This window comes from Lissotriton helveticus, chromosome 5_1 (genome assembly GCF_964261635.1).
Source record: "Lissotriton helveticus chromosome 5_1, aLisHel1.1, whole genome shotgun sequence".
NCBI lineage: Eukaryota > Metazoa > Chordata > Amphibia > Caudata > Salamandridae > Lissotriton > Lissotriton helveticus.
Genome location: NC_136065.1, coordinates 1823113852 through 1823134464, shown reverse-complemented (window position 1 = coordinate 1823134464; position 20613 = coordinate 1823113852). Strand labels below are relative to the sequence as shown.

The 20613-nt window shown below is 45.5% G+C and overlaps 1 protein-coding gene across 3 annotated transcripts in view; it reads right to left on the bottom strand.

Moving 5' to 3' along the window:
- The window catches only part of ATXN7L3 (ataxin 7 like 3), a 157156-nt gene that overhangs the window by 112369 nt on the left and 24174 nt on the right, over positions 1–20613 (bottom strand). For 2 of the 3 annotated variants that reach the window (XM_078645195.1, XM_078645194.1), the window contains exons 7-9: positions 976–1021; positions 753–784; positions 306–374 (exon numbers count right to left, since the gene is read on the bottom strand). The exons of the other annotated variant lie outside the window; for it this stretch is intronic. In XM_078645195.1, the coding sequence (XP_078501321.1) occupies positions 306–374; positions 753–784; positions 976–1021 (147 nt within the window). The remainder of the gene's footprint in view (positions 1–305; positions 375–752; positions 785–975; positions 1022–20613) is intronic. 3 annotated transcript variants of the gene reach the window in all.

Sequence of the window (20613 nt, the reverse complement as noted above, 5' to 3'; positions counted from 1 at the left end):
TGAGGATCATGTAATGGAACACTGCAGGCAAATACATGCTTGGGGATGAGGGGTCCCTTTACACGGTTTCCTACAGGAACTGCCATGAATGCAGACTGAATTCCACAAGGCTAACTGTATCTACGGACTATACACCGCAGGATTATGCTCACTATAATTTTCACATTTCTAGGAAGGCCCAACACTAGGGTTGAGAATTATATGACAGATGGCAGGGCTGTCCACTAAGCAAGGAGGATTTCAACTCTGTTTACAGTGAGCAGGGCCCTCTCCTGATAAGGATGAAAATAAGATTGAATCTTTACCGTGGTGAGCAGTGTGCGCAACTCCTCAGGACCCAAAGTTTCATAATTGATTCCACAGCTATTGTTATACTGTAAACAAAAAGTAAATATTATTTTAATTTCAAACATTACTTCTACCTTTGATTGACCTAAAACCAAACATAGGTCTTCTGCAGCTCAGTCCATCACTCTTCCCCTCCCCGCCACAGCATGAACTAATAAATCACTCATCAGCACTATGAGAAAATGACGAATAAAACACAGACAGAGGAAAGGAAGAGCAACAACCAAGTTCCTAACAGACTGAATGACAAATACCCCAAGGCTAGAAAGGGGGCTGAGAGGAAATGCGCCACAAGACTAGAAAGCAACAAAGTGGCATAATTTCAGCAAGAAAAGGGGCAGAGATGTGTTGCACAGTGACGCAAGAAAGCGCCGGACATGTTAACGTGTGAGAGTAACACTTACTTTAAAGGGATCCGAATTCCCACCCAGATCCCCTGAAAGAAAAAAAGATATCAGTTCTGAACTAATATCCCTTGGCAGAGCCAGTGTTTAATCTATGAACTTAAACAAATATCCAGTCACACCCCACCAATTTCTCAGCAACCTCGCAACATATTGGTCTCCGTCAGTCACATGGCCCCGCTGTTTAAACACCCATATCTTGGTTAAAAGTTCCAGCACTTACCATTCTTGTGTTTTAAAGATTTGGGTCTTCGGGGTGAATTTGGATTCTAAGGAGAGAGAAGGGATGGTGAGGTTTTGCCTTGGCAGAGGATGGAGAAAGTTAGTTTACAATTTGGCCAGATTCCGTGCACCCAAAGAGTGGGCACAATCATCATGGAAAACTCATGGTCTCCTAGCAAGGTCTTTGGTTCAGCCTAATCCCACACAACGTTGGTTCTTCAAAGTGGAATACAAAACAAACACACAACTAATGTCTTTGATGCAAATAGGCATCTGTTGACCTCGATCTCCAAAGCATAAAAATCTCTCAATAATCCCTAGACCATCAGTGCCACTTAGTTTACTTTCTTCTGCTCTTACTACAACTTATGGCAGCACCAGCATATTTAAATACCTGCACACTAATGCGGTCTATTACAAATCCTAAAGACCCCAATTTATGACCTGTACCTTTCATCTTGTTTTCACCCACCCATTAGGAGCATTTGTCCATTGGCATGTATCACTCAGACAGTGAGTGGTAACAAAAAAGTATATGCAGGAAATATATCTGCCGTGAGTGCTTCCCTAGTTTTCTTTGGTTTGGATCTCTTCTTTCTGCTGAGTCCAGATAACCAGGCTAAATTTAAACAGCCCTTGTATTCATTTTAATATTGCTTACTCTATTTGATCTACATAGCACCTATGCATAAGTGTTGTACAATGGAAATATTAAGCAAACACTGAAACATATATATAAAGAACAGAACTTGATAGTGTCGCACACAAATGGTGAATTCAATACGCCAGGAAAGGGAAGTAGAAACTGTGAGAAGATGGGATTTCAGAGAAGCCCAAAAAAGGTGAAAGGAGAATGAGAAGTGCACAGAGTTGTAGGATGTTTCACAACTTGGGGACAAGAAGGGCCAAAAGATTTGAATCAATAGGAGGCACATGCCTAACCAGCAAGGCAGATCGAAGTGCGATCAGAAGGGACCAAGCTATGAATACAATTAAAGACTATGCATAAGCAGAACTCGAGACGGAAAGAGAAAGGCAGCTAGCAAAGAGACGTAAAATGAGGGTTTAATGAGATGATGAAAGGCAGTATTTGAGACCGATAGAGCAAGTGAATAAGCAGAAGAGGTCAAATCTTGCTACGGTCATACAGTTGAAAGCAAACAGAAGAGAAAAACAGGCGACAAGTGCAGAGAGAAGAGAGATTAGAAAAGGAAAGATGTGTTACTAATGTTACAGGAGAGGTAGGCTGAAGCAGGAAAAGCGAAAACATTAAGTAAAAATTTTTACGATGAAAAGGTTATCACAAGCAGAAGAAGAAGCATTCTCTCAGACGGGTTCCAGTTTGACCAGGATGAGGTAGACTCTTATTCCTGTAGCCCCAGAACATATGCCTTATCACAGAACTGCACAGACATCCAATATGTGATAGACCTGTCACATATAAGGAAATACATGAAATAAGTCCGACAGCTGAAGAAACCACACTCCAATTATCGGACTGCTAGAATTAGATTTTCCGTACTTTTGATAATAATAAAGTTGTATCTCTGCCGTGGAAATAGCAGGCTTTCAAGTTGCCAATTTTAGTGGTATTTAATTTGCCGACCTCAAAATCACAGCATTTCCTTGCTGGAACCTGAATTTGTGGCATGCAGAAGCTCAGCAGTAACTGTTAAATTAAGCAGCAATCATACCATCTATTTAAAAAAAAGAAAATGTTGGTTTTCTCTAGCCAACTTAAAAAGACCTTCTGACCAACTCTTTCACTTGGAGGCGATCTAAATGGCTGCTATTGTTTGGGCCCTTTTAATAATAAAAAAGTAGAGAGAGAGACGTGCCTGATTATGTATTGAAAATCTTCCAGACTGAATTTAGCTAGAGAAATGTGCAGCTAATGAGCTACCCGAAGGTAAAGACTTGGACTGAAATTAAGAGAAAGTGGATAGACCGACAATAAGAACTCAAAGGATTGGGCCATGGTTAGTCTTCAGGCCTTTTATGAGCTGTCTTGTCCTCTAGGGTGAAAGGCTACTACAGTAATGTAGAAGAAGGGACTTTCACCCTTAATACGGTCCAGGGCTTCGGTGTCCGTGTAAACCACACAACTGTAGAGATTGTAATGCACAGATAATAAAGGATGAATCAGTTGTCTACATTCTTCATTCATTGACATGTTCAAGGGGACTCATAACTGGTGATGCAATTGTGAACATAGCAGCTCTCTGACTTGCAGTCAATGATGAGTTCCCTTCATGGTTCTTGGCGAGTGCTTCGCACACAGCCACTAACCAGAGCATGTGGGCCACTCTAAGCCCAGAAACCCATTTACCAACCAACATAATTGCAGAGACAAGTTGAAGGGGATGAATGGACGCAGAAGTAATAGAGCAAATAATTTGGTTGCAGGTAATTAAACATAGTACAAAATATACAATAAATTACCATGGGAAGGCAACATTTCTTAATAATAGTCATTGCCTCCCAATTGAACCAAATGCTGGGAGTGTCTTTGCGTTCAATTCTCTAACTGGTTATCCCGCCTACAGATTCTAGCCTTCACTCACTAACAATCAACTTGCTCCTGTAAGCGGGCCTTCAGGCAGACTCGCGCTGCGAGTGCCATATCTGCTTTTGGAGGTAACCCATCCTTTTATTTTCCACCTGACCCTGCAGTTTGACATTCCAAATATCTGCTTTTTAGCTGATGCCCTCTCATAGGTCAATTTATCTGTGGAGTATTTAATCTGAAGAGTCGTATTGCTCCTTTGTGCTGCGCTCCAGCAACTTATTACCTCGTTGATCATTCCCTTTATACCCATTGTCCTGGGGCGGGTGGATGGTAAATGTTTTGTTACGTACAGGATTCCTGCCTGCCCGGCACTCCATTTATATACATGGGTAGGTTGGGTCTGTTCAAACTATGGACATGACTTATTAGGCACCCTTCGTCCTTGGCATCCTAAGCCCCCTGCCCCACTTCCGGTAATCCTTTTGACATGCTTCTCTTCTCGTTTTGGGCCCCCTTTGTGCTGCTTTGTTCATGAAGCAAGCAGACTGGAGGGCTATTTTGCCAACTGTACTCCCAGGCCTTCCGCCGAGTTATGGCTCTGGCCCCTTGATGCTTTTTGTGAGAAAGGTCTTCGCTCCTTTCTGGCTGTCCTATAGTCTTCCAGCCCCGCTCAGGTAGAAAAAGAATCAGCCAGTACTTCAGAAAAAATATGGGGTGCTTTACACGGCTTCATTAAGGGTGCAGCCTGCCACTCAAAACTGCACTCTGAGGAATCGTGCAGAAGCACGTCAGTTCAGGAGGCGAGTCACATGTTCATGAACTAGTCATTGGAGGCAAAGTGAACCAGAATAGTGCATCTGTCCTCCTGCATGGTGCAGTTCACCTTACTGGAGGCTCAGTAGGACTCTTAGAGCTTGTGTCTTTGGTGACCCTGGTTTGTTCTCCAATGTGTGGAGCCTCCAAGAGCCTATGTCTGCAGCAATATTCCACGTTACCTCGCTCCACCCCTTTCACCACCTTCCTCCTGCTTGGGCTCCTGTGATCAGCCTGTTCAACAGAGACAAATCACTGCCTCAACTAATTGATCGGCATGAATTAGTGAGCACCAAATCAGATGTAAGAGCAGACAACTCCTCTTCCTCAAACAACAAACAAGCTAATGTTTGCAAGATCGACAGAGTAGAGGTAGGGAACCAAGCAAGTCCATGTTCCATGGAACTGACAAGGGCCTTAAATACTACACCGAATCCCCAATACATTTATTAAAGCGAAACATGAACTGCTAAACAGCACAGTATTTGAGCACCGTTGTGAAACTGAATTGCACAAAAATTACCCTGAGTAAACGGAGTTCAAAAGCAGTGGCAAAACCTGTCAGCCTTAAGCTTAGTTGATCGTTTCCATGTGTTTCTTCAAAAACTATAATCCAAGAGCTAACCTAGCGGCGTCTCCTTATTATGCATAACTGCCATTATTAAGGAGTCACTCTCCTAAAAGTGTTCCGATTGTCGAGAGAACAGAGCCAGTTATGTTAACAAAATAGCAAATCTTGCGTTCACTTAATTACCTTTCATATTATCAGATTGATTTGAAGTTGGACACATGCATTTATCTATGCAATTTGCTAAATTTGAGCATGAATAAATTCAATCCTTTGCTGCTAAATGGAGAAAGAAGACCCAAGTTTATATGCATGATTCCTTGCTTGAAAGAACTGTGTGATCCCAGACAAATTATTAGTCTTGCTTTCCTTGACAGTAAAAATTCAGGAGCACAATGCCTCATTCAGTTCAGGGTGTGCAATACACACAAAACAAAACTCACTTGTACATGGTTTAACAGACGTGTTGCTTCACATAAAACAATTCTGTTTGTGTGCACATTTTGATAACAGGGCATATTTTGGTTTGCTCTTGGCAACGTCGTCCGAGCATGGGGTATTCTTGACGGTTTCTTAGTAAATGTTACCCAGTGGAATGATATTTGCTTTCCCTGCCGATTTTTTCAAGTACACAGCTCGTACTTTGGTTCCGAGAGCCAAGTCAAACCCTTTGCTTGGCACGCTCTATGAATTTGCTGACTGCCCGCCTCTACTTCTAAGAGATAACACCACCAAATGGCCCAAAGTCTCCCTAGGTGCCAGAAAATCCTAGCTTGAAATGAAGAGAGGAAGCACTACTTTAAAAGAAACAAGTAGAGAAGTTCACTGAGCTGGGCTTGTTCCCCAACCCCCGCCTCTCTGTAGCCTACCTTGAAATGCCCGATTTGCAGTAGAAGAAAATGATTCTGTATGTTTTTTTACATAAAAAGGCATCCCATGCCATGTACCGAAACATGCCGACAAAAGTGTTGTATTATTTCTAAATGAGAGTTACAACTGCTGTTACCTTCTTGGAATTCTGGCTAACTTCCACCACCTCTGACAGGTTTAATTTCTCAGGGAATTCAATTGGTAATAAAGTCACGTTTTAGTGGCCTGCAATTTTTTATGATGGTGGTACAAGTGTATAATAAAAAAAAAAGATGAGCGACTAGTTCAGGGATCAAGTAGATTGCTGTTAGGTTGAGTTGAATCATTAGAGCAGTCTTCAGATTTTTCAAGGCAAGGTTTACAAGGGCACACTTAAGAACCCTGATCCAGTCATCTGCACCTTAGCTCCAGCTTGAAGCCCCTGGGAGAAGGAAGACTCCATTATACCTACCCATATGATGAATAGTGGAAGGGCTGGTTGTGCCTCGGATGCATAATTCTATACTCCAGTATTGAATTAAAGAAGTGCTGGGGAAATGAGCAGCCGATTGGTTTCAGGCATTCAGTTTCACAAGCAGAGTGGCTATGGGGCCTTTTGTGGTCTAGACAAACCTGCTGATCAAAGAAAACTTCATCAAACAGAACTTTGAGGAGTTGGTCTCAGTGGAGGTACCACCCTTATGCTCCTTCAATGACATCAGTCGGAGAGAAACCAGAAAACAACTGCTTGAATGGCAGCCTACATATGGGAGCATATGAAAAAACTCTAAGTAAGCCGCTCAGCAGCCCCAAGCTTACTGAATCTGGTTCAGCTGTAGGAGCTATGTAAGCACTCTTCGACTGACATACCCCTCTAGATGACTCGATACCAAACCCTTTTTGGATTGTTTGCGAGAGACATTTCCCACCCTATTGGCTTTTGAAACAACTTTTTGTTTCAACCATAACTTAAGATCTCCTGAACCAGTTCTCAACTTCGCTTTTCTTATTAAAATGTACTTTTACGTTGGTGCGTAATCGTGTTTCTGCCATTCACAACGAACATGCAGTGATCATGCATTGCCTTTTTTGGCTTAGGAACCTTCATCCACTGGCCTGAGACAATGTCAGTTTAGGCTCATTTTTTTTCTACTGACTGTTTTGTACCTTCTTACACTTTAAAAAGAATGCTTGGGCGTGTCCAAGATGGCGGAGTGAGCAGAAGTCTCCGACTTGACCTCCATCCATTAAAAGCACCGAAAATAGATTCCCCTCCTGTCTCAGCCACACACAAAGGAGGCTTCTCTGCACCCGAGGGAGGGTGGCACAGGCTGGTGAAATGAGAGGCGCAGATTAAACTTAAATTGGCACGATCCGAGAGAAGAAGGAAATGAGGCCTGCCGCGAGGGCTCCGAACGGGGCCCCTGCAACTGCGCAGCTCTTTCAGCAGTTCTCTGATGGGTATAGACGGAGATGAGGAACATTGAGGTCTGAGAACTGCCTCTCAACCGTGGATTGCACCCCAGATGGAAACAGTGCGAGAAGAGGGCCGTGTTGATCCCCCCAAACCGGAGGTCCCGGCATCGGCAGCCCTCACATGGGCAGTTCCAGACAACGTATTCGTTGGATGAGGCCCGGTGAGTCACGAGGGCCCATGTGACGCAGAACTGGACAGCGGTGACTGGGCTGCCTCCCTGATACTTACCCTCACCTGTGACCGCCTCCCGCGAAGGGTCGGCTAGGGCGTTGGCACCCCCCCAAGCTCCCTGGAGGGAGTGCACTGATTTGAACGCTGAGGCTAGTGGCCATGGAAAGTGTGCGGAAAAGCCGGGCCCTGACTCTTTGCCGTGGGAGTAGGCAGTGTGCACTGCTGGGTGCCCCCCTACCCTGGTGACCTCCGGGGTCCCTCTGCTCCTGGGTCCTTCCTGCCTGGAGTCCCCTGCCCGATTGCCCTGGGAGGAGCTCACCCGCAATCCATTGGCGCTGTTTTAGGCTCTTGCTGTGACTGGTGTTTTCCGGAGGTTCATCAGTGAGCCAGGGGCCCACGTGGGCTGCAGATGGGACTGGCACCGACAGCGTTTACAGCAACAGGCGAGCTTTTATGAACAGGTTCGGCCCAGCCTCCTTCAGCCTTATGGCCCTGCTGATTTCTGGAGCCCTCCCCCTGGTTTAACGGTCTCTGGAAGGGGACCATTGATGCCTGCCGGCCTATTGCTGGTTATTTTCCTCCAGATCTTATGGAGAATTGAGCCCATAGCTATCTTGATACTGCCGGGCTGTCTCATCGCACAGGGTTCCCGAGGCCCCCGGTGCTCTGGCGGTTGCTGCTCGCCCACCCTGGTGCCCCCCCATCCATTTTCTCCTTAGCGACGGTAGCACGAAATCATGGCTACTGCCAAAAGCACGAAAGACCGATCTGTCAAATACGTGCTGCTTAAGGGTCCGACAGATGCCCACCAAGAGAGAGCCCCCATTGAGGAGGATCCTAAGCAGAAGAGTGGAGATGAGGGGAGTAGACGGCTCGGTGACTCCTGAATTAATTGAAGCTTTTTTCACCTCACTCGTGAAGACCTTCAAAAAGGTAAAAAAAGATCTTGCTATGGAGCTCAGGGAGGCGTGCCAGAACATCAATGAGGTGGGAGAGAGAGTGGCTGTGGTGGAAGAAGGCTCCCTATCCAGAGACGCAGAAATCGATTCCCTCCAACAAGAAATCATCCGCCTGCAGGACCAGCAGTTGGACCTGCAGGCCCATGCCGAGGACCAAGAAAACAGGTCCAGGAGAAACAATATTCACATCGGGGGCTCCTATGGGCGATGAGGGAACAGACTTGGAAGGATACGTGCAGGAGCTGTTTGGATCATCATGGGAGTGAACTCTTTTAAGAACATCAAGCTCGACAGATGTCACAGAGTCGGCCCGCCCACCAGCAGACATCGTGGTCTGTGTCCACAACTTCACAGAAAAGAAGGCGATCCTCAGAGCAGCCTGATCGGACCAAAAGCTACAATTGCGCAGCCACCCCATCAACTTTTCCAAGACCTAGCAGCATCCACACTTCTAAAAAGAAAATATTTCCATCCGATCACTGGCCACCTCCGGTGTCGCAGAATCTCCTATTCCTAGGGCCATCCATTTCGCCTTATCTTTTAATTAAACAGTAAGACCCAACAGCTATGCTCTCTGTCTGAGGCTTATAAGCTCCTCGATATCACACACCCTGACTCGCCTTCCCAGCGCCCCTCTTCGAAGGAGAGGACCCGAAGCGATAATAGCCATGGCCCCATGCGAGGCTTGAGATCTACGCCCTATTGACAAGACCCCGCAGCCATGGCGAAAGAAAGATCTGAGGTGTTGCATTCCTTCACCGGGGGAGAGAAACAAGAAACTGATCCCCCCTCTTGAGGAACTGCTTAATCCTAGAAGGGTGGTCGATTCATGGATGGGGGTGGGAGGCTTGGCCTCACCGGACTCAGACTTTTAAGTTTCGAAAGACTCTTTGGTCTACTAGATTGTTATAATGCTCTGTTTTTTGTTGAGGGGTTGGGGTAACGTTTTGGGGCTCTCCTTCCGACTGATGACGTTCGGGGCTGGCGATGTGCGTGCTCTTATTGGTGGCTGCACCCCTCCTCTTGAGCCCTCAGATACCGTTCAGCCAGTCCCCTGGCTCGCTTTCCTTCTCCAGCTTAGCTCTCCCAGTCACCTGTTTCATGGAGGTCAAACTACTTAGTATGAATGTAAAAGGCCTTAACAACTCCACTGAAAGAGCACCGATACTCTATTTCTTGGGGCACTTGCAGTGGGATATTTGCCTGCTCCAGGAAACGCACCTTTTAGCGCAGGACATCCACAGAATGCATTCCAGGAAGTTCCCATGGCAGTTTTGGTCATCAGGGAGGGGGCGGTAACGGTTATTTTCTCTAGTCGCTTTGGAAGGTCAATCCTAGGTACCTGTTTTGGGATTAAGGGCCACTTACTGCAGTTAGGGACGCTCAATTTCACTATAGCCTCGCTTTATGCTCCCAACGAGCATCAAGAAGTCGTTTTAACAGAGGCAGTGGCGGGGTGCTCCAGTCCCCAGCCCGGACACTTTGTGTAGGGGAGACTTCAATCTAGTCATGGATTTGGGGGATGGACCGCTCTGCACAGCAGATAGTACAGATAGGGGCATTCACTCCGGAGAGGTTGGCATGGCTGACCAACTGTGGGCTACGTGATGTCTGGCGCCTGCAGCACCGGGCAGAGCGGGACTACACATACTTCTCCGCAGCCCATAAGACATACGCATGCCTGGACCATTTTTTTGCCTCCCCAGCAGTGTGGGAACTCACTACAGACTCTTTGACCATGCTGCTATTACACTCACTTTCTTTCTTTCCACGTGCATCTCCCAGCAACCTCCATGGCGCTTGCGCGAAATCTTGCGGCACTCTTCTGATGTAGTGTCCTCAATCAGACAGGTGATTACTGACTACCTAGAGGTTAATAACACTGGCGGGGTCCCTCTTTCATCAGTCTGGCAAGCCCTTAAATTAGTTGCCAGAGGTGCCCTTATTGCGAAATCAACCCAGGATATGAAAAATTAGAAAGTATAAAAGAGAGGAGCTTGGGAAAACAGTGTTAGAACTTGAGTCCATCCACAAATGTACCGGTGCTCCCCGCATCGGCCGTAAATTGGAACAGGCACAGCTCCAACTTAAATGCCTTGATCTCGACAAAGCAGAATATGCCATGCTCAGCGTAAACACAAATTCCATGTTGGTTTTAACAAGGGGGAGGGTGGGGTTGGATGCTAGCTCACTGCTTACACAGCATTCAGCACGCCAACACAGTTAAAGCTATCCATACACGCTCGGGCCTGATTGCACACAACGCCCCAGATTTAGTGGCAGAGTTCCGGGCATTTTACACCAATTTATACATGAGAGATCACTTAGCTGCCCCTGACCCACTACTCTACCTTCAGTCCGCTGCGATCACCCCACTGCCATCACTGGACTCATACGCACGTGGCCAACACATCAGGATCGAGGAGGTGATTGCCACAATCGCAAGACTGAAGCCCTTGAAAGTGCCGGGCCCGGAGGCTTTATTGCTATCTTTTACAAGACATTTTGCCCACAACTAGCCCCCTCTCTAACCCGCCTTTTCAATTCCTATGCCGAGGCCAGCTCACTGACCGAATCCCTGCTGCAAGCTTCCATCTCTATTATCCTGAAACCTGGGAAAGACCCTGAACAGTGCAGCTCCTATCGCCTGATATCTCTGCTCAACGCCGACACACAGCTGTTTGCGGGCATTCTGGCACATCGCCACAACCCCCTGATGCTTGGCTTGGTTGACCCAGATCAGGGAGGGTTTATCCCCTTGCGTCAAGGTGGGAACAATACCAAGCTTGTGTGTCACCTAAATGACAAAGTCCAACGCTCTCGGAAAGAAGCACTCTTGCTGACAATAGAAGTGGAAAAAGCGTTAGACAGGGGGCACTGGCCCTATCTGTTTGCGACCCTCAAGCACTTTGGGTTGGGAGGCCGGTTTTTGAACTGGATAAGCAGCATATACAGCACGCCCAGTGCAGCGGCCCATGTGAATTGGGTAAGTTCGGAGGGGTTCAGAGTGACACTGAACAACAGGCAGGGCTGCCCACTTTCTCCACTTCTTTTTGCCCTATACATGGACCCCTTTGCTCAGAGGCTGCAGGATAACCCCAAGGCCGTGGACATTAAGTTTGGGGCGGATCAGCATCTAATCAGCCTTTACGCCGACTATATTATTTTTTCTGTCGCCCAGCCCCTCTCCTCTTTAGTGGCGACCATCTCCGAATTGGAGGCATTTGGGGCAGTTTCAGGCTTCAAGATGAACCTTTCAAAATCGCAAATTCTAAATCTCACCACCCAACAGGACACAGAACAAAATATCGGCACACGGTACGAGTTTCAATGGGTGAATGCTACACTCCCATATCTGGGCATTGTGCTGGACAGTGACCTTCCCAAAACCGCTCGGACAAATTTCTCTGAACTCGGGGCCACAATACGTAAAGATTTAGCCCGTTGGCAGAGTCTGCCTTTATCCTGGCTTGGTAGGATTGCTGCAATAAAAACGAACGTGCTCACTACAGCCCTCTTCCTTTTCCAGGCGCTCCCTCTCTCCTGCGCCCGGAGAGCTTCGACAGCTCCAACGTATCGCTTCATCTGGGGTGGGACGAAACCCAGACTGCAGACACAACTGCTACAACGCTCAAAACTGGAGGGAGGATTACAGTATTACCAGGGCACCCAACTGTGATTTCTGGTAGAATGGAATCATCCCACGACGGAAAAGCACTGGGCCTTCATGGACCAAACCGGGGCGGGTTCACAAATTTGGAGGGAAGCCTGGCTCCTACGAGCTCATAGATCCTGGGTTCTCTACTCGTCTCCGGTTACGAGCACTACATTCAAGGTCTGGTACAAGGTGGGGCATTCCGCTGGTCTCTCGTCGTTCCCTTCTACAATGACCCCTCTATTCGCCAAACCGGAATTCCCTCTGGCATTACCCTCACATGTTGCTAAGCGTTGGTTGGCAGGTGGGTGCAAAAGGGTGGGTTGTCTGGCTTCATTCCCTTTGATTATCTCAAATCACAATATTCATTATCGGAGCAAGACAGGTTTAAGCACACTTAACTCACCCACTGGGTGCTAGGTCCAAACGTACACCCCAACAGAAGCAGACCCATGGCCCCTTTCGATAAATGGCTGTACCTTAAATCAGACGATACGAAACTATTTCTGAAATCTATCGCTTCCTCATGAAAACATTACACACACAAGACGCCTGGTCAACGACGGTGGGAGGAGGAACTTGGACGCAACATCTCCGACTAAGAATGGGGGTGGAGGGGACATATTCTAAAGGTTCCACTACACAGCATTCAACTCGGGTCACACTAAAACAGCCTATAAAATTACCTCTTACTGGTACTATACCACTACACCACCACGCATGCAAAAGTGAAATGCACTATTTGATGGCCAGTGCTGGAGAGGCTGTGGAAACCCCGGGTAACTAATTCACCTACTGTGGAACTGCCCCAAGCTTACGGGATTTTGGGAGCTAGTGTTAAATGACATAGATTGTGCTTTCCAGACTGAGATCCCACAATTCCCCGTTTACATACTCCTGGGACTGCCCTACACTCTCACCTACCTGCTCCGGTTCATCAGGGAGCGACAGATAGCCATGGCCATTGATGCAGCTCTCACAGTTGTTTTGGCAAACAGGTGCTCGAATAAACTTCCAGAACACAGACAATGGCTCCACCAACTTTGGACACCATTAGGCATGGAATGCCTGCCAATGCCTGGTAATGAAGATCCCTCAACCGATGTGAAAATATGGTCCCCATTTATCAATATCCTGTCTAAGGAATTCAGAGAACTTACCTGCCCCGCATACCTGCGTATCCTTAAATTAGTGCCGCCCGCTTAGGGAGAAGCTATTCACCACAGTGTTGTCCCCCTGAAGCATGATGGTCTCCCTAGCATCTGCACACACTCGGACAGTCAAGAAGGGAAGGCGAGAGGGTGGGGTCTCTTGTTTAATTCTGTAAGTTACTTTATGTTAATTCATTTTCATCCTCCTGCGCAAATGCTATGCCTCCACTGCATACAGCAAATCATCAGCATGAACATGCTTATTCCCCACAGGGTATATTGAACATTCTTAGCGTCTTTTGCTCCCAGGTTTGTCCCCTCAGGCGGCCAGCCCATTCTTTACACAGAGGTCACCACGTTAATGCTTCAGGGACAGTTTGATACCCTACATCGGATTTATGCGGCCGGCCCAGATGGGGCTGTAGGTGACTTGCTGTGTGAATTATTTGCTTTATTCTTAGTCAATAAAAAAGTTTAATCCTAAAAAGAATGCGCTAGGGACTATTTGATATTTTATTGCATAAAAGCAATGCTATTTTAGATCTCGCCTACAGACAGCTTTTAGCTGTTTGCCGTCAAACACCTACTGTGGACAATACTAATAGCTGAAGTTGGCTTCGGGTCAACCCACTACTTACCACTGGTTGGCTTTCTTGCCAATATCATTTGCCTACATCTTATTCAATGTTTTTCCTTCCTTTTATTGTGTTGCGTCTCATCAGGCGCCTTGATGCCTTTGGGCTTAGTAGCGCGTTATAAGATTTATTTCATTCATTTATTCATTCATTCATCCCGAAGCATAATTTCTTTACCATCATTTTTATTGGGTGATGTGTATCCCTCCACGGTTCCAAGTCAAGGATTACTTTTCCTTTTCACTTCAGCACACCGTGGGAGTGCGTATGGCTTCTTGCTATTCCACCACACACTGCTTCCCTCTTTGCATCCCCATCTTGCAAACTCAACCGTCCCTCTCCCCTACCCCCCCCCCCCCCCCCAAGTTGCTTCAGCAGCTCATCGAAGTTTAACTTCTTCTTCCACCTTCTGCCTGTTCCACCAATAATCCTCTGCTCCTGGTCATTTTTTTTTAGGAGCTCAGCTGGGCGGTGGCTCACATTTTATATATATTTTTTTATTTACTGGTCCGTCATCTTGGAACATTAAATTAAAACAAAATGACCGGACAACTCATGCTTGTGTCAGCAACCTAGAGCACTGTAGCATCATTACGCATGCATAAGCGATGATGGATGCATGCGTTTACGTCATGTGTTTATTGCTTTTGGCAGCACTTGAGTGCAAGTGTCAAACCTATTAGAATTGCACACACACACACACTTTGTTTTCTAAACTCCCCATAGTGCGACTTTTATCATTAAAACTTTTAACACAGTATGCTTCCATGAAAGAACTGGACAGAAATTAAAATCTCTAGCAGAGGGTGGTGTGCAACACCCCTGCACCCATTTATCCACCACCCACATGTATCTCAGGAAAGACTTCACTACTCTGTTCCTTTAAGACAACCAGATTTAGGCGGGCGAGATGTAATTTTACCATATGGGTTTGTTTTGGATAACATACCTTATTCATTTTCAGCTAATAATGTGCTAATTGATAAAATAATACTTTTCAGCATCTCACAGGTAGCAAAGAGCTGGCATTCAAATTATAGCTTCTCCTTTTGTCTATTGTGTCACTGGAAAGCTCTCTCAAATGCTGGTTTATTTCTCTTTGTGTTTACGAGCAGTGAAGTATAACCTTCTCAGGATTAACAAACAATGTAAAACACAAACTCTAATATGCACCCTCACCAATCCCCACCAAATCCCTTGCCCCCAGCACCTTGCATCAACAAGAACATTGTGAAGAGCCCTCCACTCCCATTTCCAGTAGGGTCCCAGTGCCTTGTTCACAGTGGTCAGTTTGTTTTAACATTTCCCACTCCCTAGGCACAATAATTGGATCGAATATAGTGTGCACAGGGCAATTGTGACAAGTACCCAATCGCAGGATGCAAATTTATCAAAATGCTGTGTATTAGTTTCTCCACTGCAATTGTTTGCAAAAAAATTAGGGTCCATAGCCCCTCTGACAAGCTTTCTTTTTTCACCCAATGAAGTGTAATTAGACGCTTGGCTGCTCCAAATAGATTATTCCAGAGTAGTTTAATGGAAGGTATTTTCCAGTTATACTGCCCCTTTTAATGTTTAGTAGCAATATAGATTTGATTTCTGGGCACACACCCTCCCATGATCAGATCGATGTGATCAGGGGCCTACTTCCAGAAGGAAATAATCTCCTCACAATTCCACAAAATGTGCAAGAAAGTATACCTCTTATCACCACATCCCCAGCAAACATCTGATGTCATGGGATACTTCCTTTTCCGCCTGATCCGGTTAAGAGTCAGATACCACCCCCATAAGTGGTATATATTCTGCCTCCCTGTGTTGGATACTTCTAAAACCTCTATGTAGGTTGTTCTACGTGCGCTCCTATTTGTAGGAAAGGTTCCCTTTTTGACATGGCCACCCCCACTTTTTACCTGCTATTTGATGTGATTTTGACTGGAAGAGCACTAGGTCCCTTCTAACCAGGTCCCCAGAGTCAGATCTCCTCCCCAAAACTGTACCATTATTTCCCCCAATTGCCGATACCTTTAGCACTTGCTGTAAGTCACTAGTAAATGGTACCCCTGGTCCCCAAGGGCTGCAGCAAAAGTTGTGCCACTCTAAGAGACCCCTCACCAAAACGCATGCAAGACTGCCACTGGAGGCAGCGTATTTTGTTGCAGACAAAAGTGAAAACACTACATGACACACATCCCTGTGTGCCATGTTGCCTAACAATGCATGTAGTATTTGTAATTGACCCCTACAGTAGGCCTTACAGCCCTAAGGTAGGGTGCTTTAGATCACAAGGGGCTTATCTGCAGGAGTAGATATGCCCCAGTGCTGGTCAGTTCCATTACTGCCAGTGCAAGTGAACAGGGAAGGCATTTAAAATGTGCTGGGCACTGGTGAAAACGGGTTCCCAAGTAACATGATGGCTTAACAGAATTTAGGGATCTTTGGTATCAAACATTTCGTATTATTAAATGCACAGTGTTGGATTTATTAATACATGCACCACAGTGTTTGATTTATTAATACATGCACCCAGAGGGCACCTTTGAAGTGCGCCCCCTGAAAACCTACTAGTCACTGATGTGTTGACTGACAGTTCTTTGCCAGCCTGCCACCACAGACGGGTTTCTGACCCCCAACAGACCTTTGCTCTTAGGAGATCAGAAACAAAGCTTGCTTGGAAAGGGGATGTTCACAACCCCCCCACCCCCACAGATGGCCTCCTGATTAGCATTGCAAGGCATTTCAAAGAAGCCAACCCCATTGAAATGTGAGTCTGGCTCCCCTCACAGGAGAGGAAACTGAGCTCTTTGGCACCTGAACAGGTGGGGAAATTAGCTAGTCAGGTAGGCATGCTTACCCCCAGGCTAGTACCAACCCTAGGTGGATTAACCTGAAGTGAACATGATTTTTCAGAGTTGGCCATCTTGGTGATGGTAAACTTAGGAACTGTGGTACAGGGTTATGCCCACTTCACACGCAATGGTCAAATAAGGGATGCAGTGACCCAGGGCTAGGTAGACATTGGCTACTACCATACACTCTCCTAAATTCAGTATTATGGGGGAGCCCCTGGCACCAGAAAATCAGATCCTGCTGACCTGACGACGGATGTGAACAGTTGCAAAGAGAAGGAACAGAAGATCCAGAAACTCACTTGGCACAAACTCTGCCTGCTGACTTCGACAACTGCACCACAAGACAACTTGTCATGCAGCAGCTGTGCCTCCAAAGCTTGGGAGACCAGCCAGTCGTTTACCCAGAAAGCAAGAACTCCCTTGGAGTATCAGAACTGCTCCCCTGCATCCTGCAGACAGCCAAAACTAGACGCCACCAAGCACCACTGCACCGGAGACCCCCAGTCAGACTCAAAGTGGGCCAATGGTGTCAGCGAGGGCCCCGGCCTCTTAAGAGGCAGAGTCCACTGTGCTTTCACCCCGAGTGAACTCTCCAACGTCGCCTGCAGCCTCTCCATGCAAGACCTCTCAACCGTGAGTGCTACCGGACGAAGAAACCAGACACCCCAAAGGCCTTCTGCACGCTGCCGCCCCAGCCGGAGGAGAAGAGGACCACCTGTGCTACCTAGGACCTTACCCTACACTCACCTTAAGTCTAGGAGATTGGTCTTGTAAGTCGCTGTACTGTACCTGAATGCTGTACTTGTTTTTCCTCCCATGTAATAACATTGAAGCTTCTGAGAATTGCAATGTGTCGACTTTTTAAATGCAAAAGTATTTCCCTTGAAAAACGTACTTACCGGATTGAATTGATTCTGATGCTTAAATACATATAAAGATACATGCTATTTTTATAAATTGGTGTGGATCCCCCGATAGAGTTGTGTGCATCATTTATTGACTGTTGTGTGTATTTGCAGATGTCCAACACTCCTCTTTGATAAGCCTAAGGCTGCTCAACCACACTACCCACTAGAAGAGCACGTTGGGATTGCTAGATCAAGCCCCTGTCCATTTATAAGGGAATACCTGGGCTCTATGCACGATATGCCTCTTTTTGGTAGATCATATAAAGAGTCAGCTTCACACAATACTCTTCCCAGCTAAATTTCTTCCCCACTTTGAATTCCCATTGTGCCTGAAAAGCTGACTGGTTAAGTGGAAGCCCATCAATTAGGAATTGACATTTTGTGGTAAACGCGAGAAGTTTTTCAAATGGAAGTAATGGTCTAATGGCGGTTTTGGGGTTTTTTGGTTGCGTAACTCATTGCCTGATTTGGGTTATTGCATATTCTGTTTTAGAAATCTGAAATAATCTCTTCCAGTCTATAAAAATAAAAATCTTTTGTCCCTTCTTGAATGTGTCCCTTAACATTAGACATTCCCTCTTCTTCCAGCCACCAAATCTCATTGTCCAGACAAAGGGAAATCCAGCGTTAGAGTGGATGGGAGAGTAAAGCAATAGTCAGCCCATGTTTGGTTTGTCCAAACCATTAGGTGTGTTTTAGTTATTTCTGAGGTGCATAGCGATTTTGGTTGCATGTCTTATTTTTTTAACCACAGAATATCCCAGAAGTAACCACTTGCCAAAGCTCTTTCCATGAACTCCCATTTTTGCTCAGAGTTTCTAGAGCAGTGGTTCTTAACCGTTTTGACGTCTGTGGGCCCTTGCTTGCCTATTACTGGAATCCGGGAAACCCTTCTGGCTCATTACTGGAATCTGGGGAAGCAGGGCTAAGCAATTTTGATGATTTGAACAGTAAAACATACAAAAATATGGAAACTGGCATTTATCAAACAAATACACAATTGATGAAATACTGTTATTTAGTTCACACTTATAAAAAAATAAAATATTTAATTTAAATAAGGTAAGAACTGTGGCAATAGCTGTGAAATAGAAGACATACAAGGAAAAGTAAAATAGATCTGGAGCTCAACAACTCCCGGTCAGCACTACTAGGCTTTCTTAATATCTGACCAACTGAGAAACAAAGTTAGACTCAAATAATGAGAAATACAACTCATAAAACAAGAATAAATGCGTAATTTAAAGTGTCCGTAATGCTTACAGCAAATTTCTATGCCCAATTAATGGGGGCTTGGAGCCACGTACCTCTGAAATACAAGGAAAGAAAAAGGGGGCTAGACATAGTTATTCTCCAAGCTAAAACATGTGCCAAACTCCAAAAGGCAATTCTATCAATTTTCTATCTATTTTTAAAAAAATCTAATTTTACAGGTTTGTCTTGGACATAAATGGACAGACAAACTAGGAGTGTACCACTAGGGACGGGTAAAATTAATATTGCTTCTGTTTTCTCACTGCAACCTCACTAGTACATCCGAGCACCCATCAAATCTGGCTGATACCTGAAGTAAAATCTACAGGCAATATTCAAGAGTATGAAAAAGGTTTCTTACCTGTAGAAGTTTGGCAACTTGAAAACATTTTTTGATTTGCATGCTGTGCATCATTCCACAATTGAGTGGTTCGTTCCTGAATTGTCTCCTGTACGCCCCCTTTTTTTAAACTCTCTGGGGGGCTTTGACCATTTGGTGTCATGTCCATACCCTTATGAACGTCAGACGTATGCCATAGAAGCCCTTCTGCATGGTCGCCATCTTCAGACTTTTTGCCTCTCGAGTCCTACCCTTGTGGCTTCTTATTTCCTTCTACATTTTATATACACATTTTGTCTTCAAGCCTAATTTCTGAAGAGGTGGACGAGCCGCATGTAAATCCAGAAAATTCTTAAAGCTGCAAAACTACTCTTAAAAGGTAAGTAACCATTTCGTTTTGCAGCATGAATATTTTCTGGATGCAACATGTTGTGTATCGATTCTGTAGCAGTATACTCCATCCTTGGGAGGCTGCTTTGAAATTAGTGTTTATTAGAAAAGAAGTGCTTTAATATTCTTAACCCTACCTGTGGCTCCCCGTTAGCTTGGATATTCATAAACTAATGTTTTGTGATGGTATGTTTGTAAGGCCCTAAGGCTGCCATATAGATATCATTTATGGAAACATTAGCTTCCAATGCCAGTACTGTTCCCTTTCTTGTCCAGTGCGCGCTTGGATTAAGTCCCATTGCTACCCCTACTATCTTGTATCATGTCTGGACAATCAATCTTGTGATATTGCTTAGATGACTGGTGAGTCTTTGCTTGCCAGTGTAAAGGAGAGAAGAAATTGGCTTCCCTTACTTATTTGATGTGTTTACTGCAGGTAATACATGACTGCCCTTCTGACATTCAGTGGAGGAAGGGTTCACTCGGCTTGTGATCTTAAGTGTTGGGAAAAACAGATAGCTGCTTGATTGACAAAAAAATGTGAAATAACCATTGACAAAAACTGTGATTTTGTCCTCATTACCACTATGTCCTTATATACGCAAGTAAGGTTCTTGTATTGTGAGTGCTTGCAGTTTACTAACTCTATACAAGGAACTAATGGCAACTAGGACGGTTGTCTTGAGTGTTAAGCCATTGAGACCTGCCTTTTGTATAGGCTCAGATGGAGATTTCCTCAACTCTATTAGCACCATGTTTCGGTTCCACAGTGGTTTGGGTACCCTTTTTGCTCCTTCTATTAATCTCTTGATTACCAACATGTTAAAGAGACTGGTTTCTACAATGCACCTTGTGCAGGCTCCTATGGATGAGGTTTACTTTTACTGAGACATATGAAAGGACCTCACCTAGCAGGCGAGCAAGGTACTTAACAATAATAGTGTCCTGTGTCCAACTTCCATAAATTCTATCCAATTACACCTGTGTATCAACCAGTTCTATTTTGCGGTTTGGCATTTTCGTGTGGTAGGCGTTCCATCTCCTATCAGGAAGTCCCAGGTGACCAGACTCTCGATCTGCAGGAGCCATGCCAGAACGCTCAGGTTGG